Raw genomic sequence first — 2,395 nt, 5'->3', positions numbered from 1 at the left:
CTATAGTTTAGAAAATGGTAATAAAATATGACTAGATCTCAAACTGTATCAGAACAAATTCATCTTGATAATGTCAAATAACATTTAAGCAAAACGTGGTCAGGTCAAAGTGTCTGAATAATTTTTGGTCCCAATTTATCAATTTTACTGGTAGAATTTTTGGGTATAATGTCAGTTTACTTTATTTTGCCATCCTCACTTACATAGACGAACTAGTGTCCAGCAGCCACTAGTAAAATATCAAAATGTATATCTTGTTTCTGAAAATTTTTTGGTTTGACTATGTGTGTGTGTGTATACATATATATATATATATATATATATATATATATATATAAAAAATACCATCCATTTATTTAATCTATATTAACATTTATCATCAAGAAATAAATATTAACCCCAGCCATAAGTTTAAAACCCACCTTAGCAACGAGACGGGGCATTTTATAGCGGTAGAACTGGTCTGACACGCTGCGATTGACATTGATGGACATTTTGGCTTCCCGTATGGTTTATCAGCAAGACGAGAAGATCTTGAATTGGCAATTATTAGTATCTTCTGTTTGAAGAGGAGGTGATGACATAAACGACTGCAAGAATACTTTGTCTCTGACATGAAAAGGGCACAGCCACTGAGGCTCCAGGCTTCGAGCTCGCTGACTAAGTTCCCCCCAAACAGGTTCCGGCAACTGCACTATAGCACTGCAAAAATGACATGAGAATGAGGATTAAATGCAGAAAACAACCAGTATCGCATAGTTTGGCATCATTACCAGCCAAGTATCAACCACAGCAGACATATAAATCGAGGTGTGCCCATTCTCAATAAGCCTGGCTAGTTATCTACTAGGACCACCTGTCATTGTGATATTGGGGTCTGCATGTCAATGTACTGTTCACCTACAACTCAATACTGAATCAAATTGCTGTTAAGTATAGAAAACAATGGCGTAGTCAGACCCAGGCATTCGGGTGCAGCATTTACTTGCATACTGATGGGATGAAACCCCAAACAGGCCTCTGTTGAGGAACACTATGCTGCAGAGTGCGTCACAAAATGGGAGGACGCCATTTTATTCGGTGCAGCATGCAACACATTAAGACTGACGCGACCTCCTACATCAGATTAAAAGAGCCAACTATCGCGAGAGTACACGCGCACACACGAGAGAGAAAAATACAGTAGAAATAACAGAAATCAACGTACCTTTCCCATCCGTAGCTCCTGTCGTCCAGGTACTCACCGTTTTCGCAAAACAAAGACATAAACACACCGCTGGTCGCCCTGAGAAGAGGTGAACTACTGGTTTCAGTTGGTCTGTTTAGTTTGAAGCGCTGGTTAGGGGTCGGCACGGCGGTGCCTGACTGAGTTAACGTTACACCTTGCGGAGCAGAGTGACAAACCCTGGAGAGAAAACTCACGACGCCCTCAATACAGGGGACCTGAAATAAAACCGCATTCATGAGCAAAACTATGCAACTGTACATAATAATGCCGTTGTGAACTAACAGGACTGACGTATAAAAGTTAGACAGCTAACATATGGAAGCATTACTAGAAACCTAACACGCAGTATCTCCTCAAGCCACAGTCCGAATATATTTATCAAATGTGACTAAAACAAAATAATTCCTTATTCAGATATCCCTAATGGATAGGCCAATATGTTTTCGTGAAGTTTTACTCACCTCTCGCACGTTACTGCTCGTATGCTAAACCACAATGTGAGCACACAAGACCTCGTGACTTCCAATCTTAACTCGGCTACAAACTAGCCCCGCCCCCTGCCCTAAATGGATGTTTTGATTGGCTTGCGCTTCACTGGATTCTATTTTATGTCAAATTTTGCTATCAATCATATTGGACAGTTGGCATGCCACTTTACTTGCTGATTGGGAAAGGTGTCTTTTGTTTTAAATAACTTATTACTTTTGATAATTTTATAGGTAAATGCAGATATTTAAAAACCACCCAAGCTTCATGTTTTGTTTTGTTTTACTCAGTGTAAATGGAAGTGGTAAAGATGATGGACAATCCCCAAACCAAATATTTGCCTTCTGTCAGACTAACCCTACATTTTTCATTAATATGTTGTTTTTTAATTTATTTTTTATGTGATTTCAGTCTGTTTTTACTAGGGCTGCACGATAAATCGCATGCGATATTTAATGCGCATCTTGTCAGAAAGCCGGTTCTGTAATCAGCGGTAAATCTCCATCACCTGCGGGCTTTCACATTGAGCAGCATTAACTACACAGAGCCGTTGTTCACTGACGAGCTGCGCAAAACCACGTTCATATTCGCGCGATTTTTTGCGCAGCTTGTCATATATTAAATTAAATTATTTAAATAACTGAAAAGATACTTTAAAAATGAAACTAAAACTGCCAGCAG

At 39.3% G+C, this 2,395-nt stretch overlaps 1 protein-coding gene across 1 annotated transcript in view; it reads right to left on the bottom strand.

The window, feature by feature from the left end:
• LOC107746071 (eukaryotic translation initiation factor 5-like) overlaps nt 1-1,790 on the bottom strand; it is a 6,840-nt gene extending 5,050 nt beyond the window's left edge. Inside the window, exons 1-3 of the mRNA XM_016560128.1 lie at nt 1,690-1,790; nt 1,208-1,443; nt 423-702 (exon numbers count right to left, since the gene is read on the bottom strand). Of these exons, the coding sequence (XP_016415614.1) occupies nt 423-494 (72 nt within the window). The 5' untranslated portion in view covers nt 495-702; nt 1,208-1,443; nt 1,690-1,790. The remainder of the gene's footprint in view (nt 1-422; nt 703-1,207; nt 1,444-1,689) is intronic.
• Nucleotides 1,791-2,395: the final 605 nt, after the last annotated feature.

This window comes from Sinocyclocheilus rhinocerous, unplaced genomic scaffold, assembly GCF_001515625.1.
Source record: "Sinocyclocheilus rhinocerous isolate Xijiao unplaced genomic scaffold, SAMN03320098_v1.1 scaffold40, whole genome shotgun sequence".
NCBI lineage: Eukaryota > Metazoa > Chordata > Actinopteri > Cypriniformes > Cyprinidae > Sinocyclocheilus > Sinocyclocheilus rhinocerous.
This window is presented reverse-complemented; position numbering and strand designations above follow the sequence as displayed.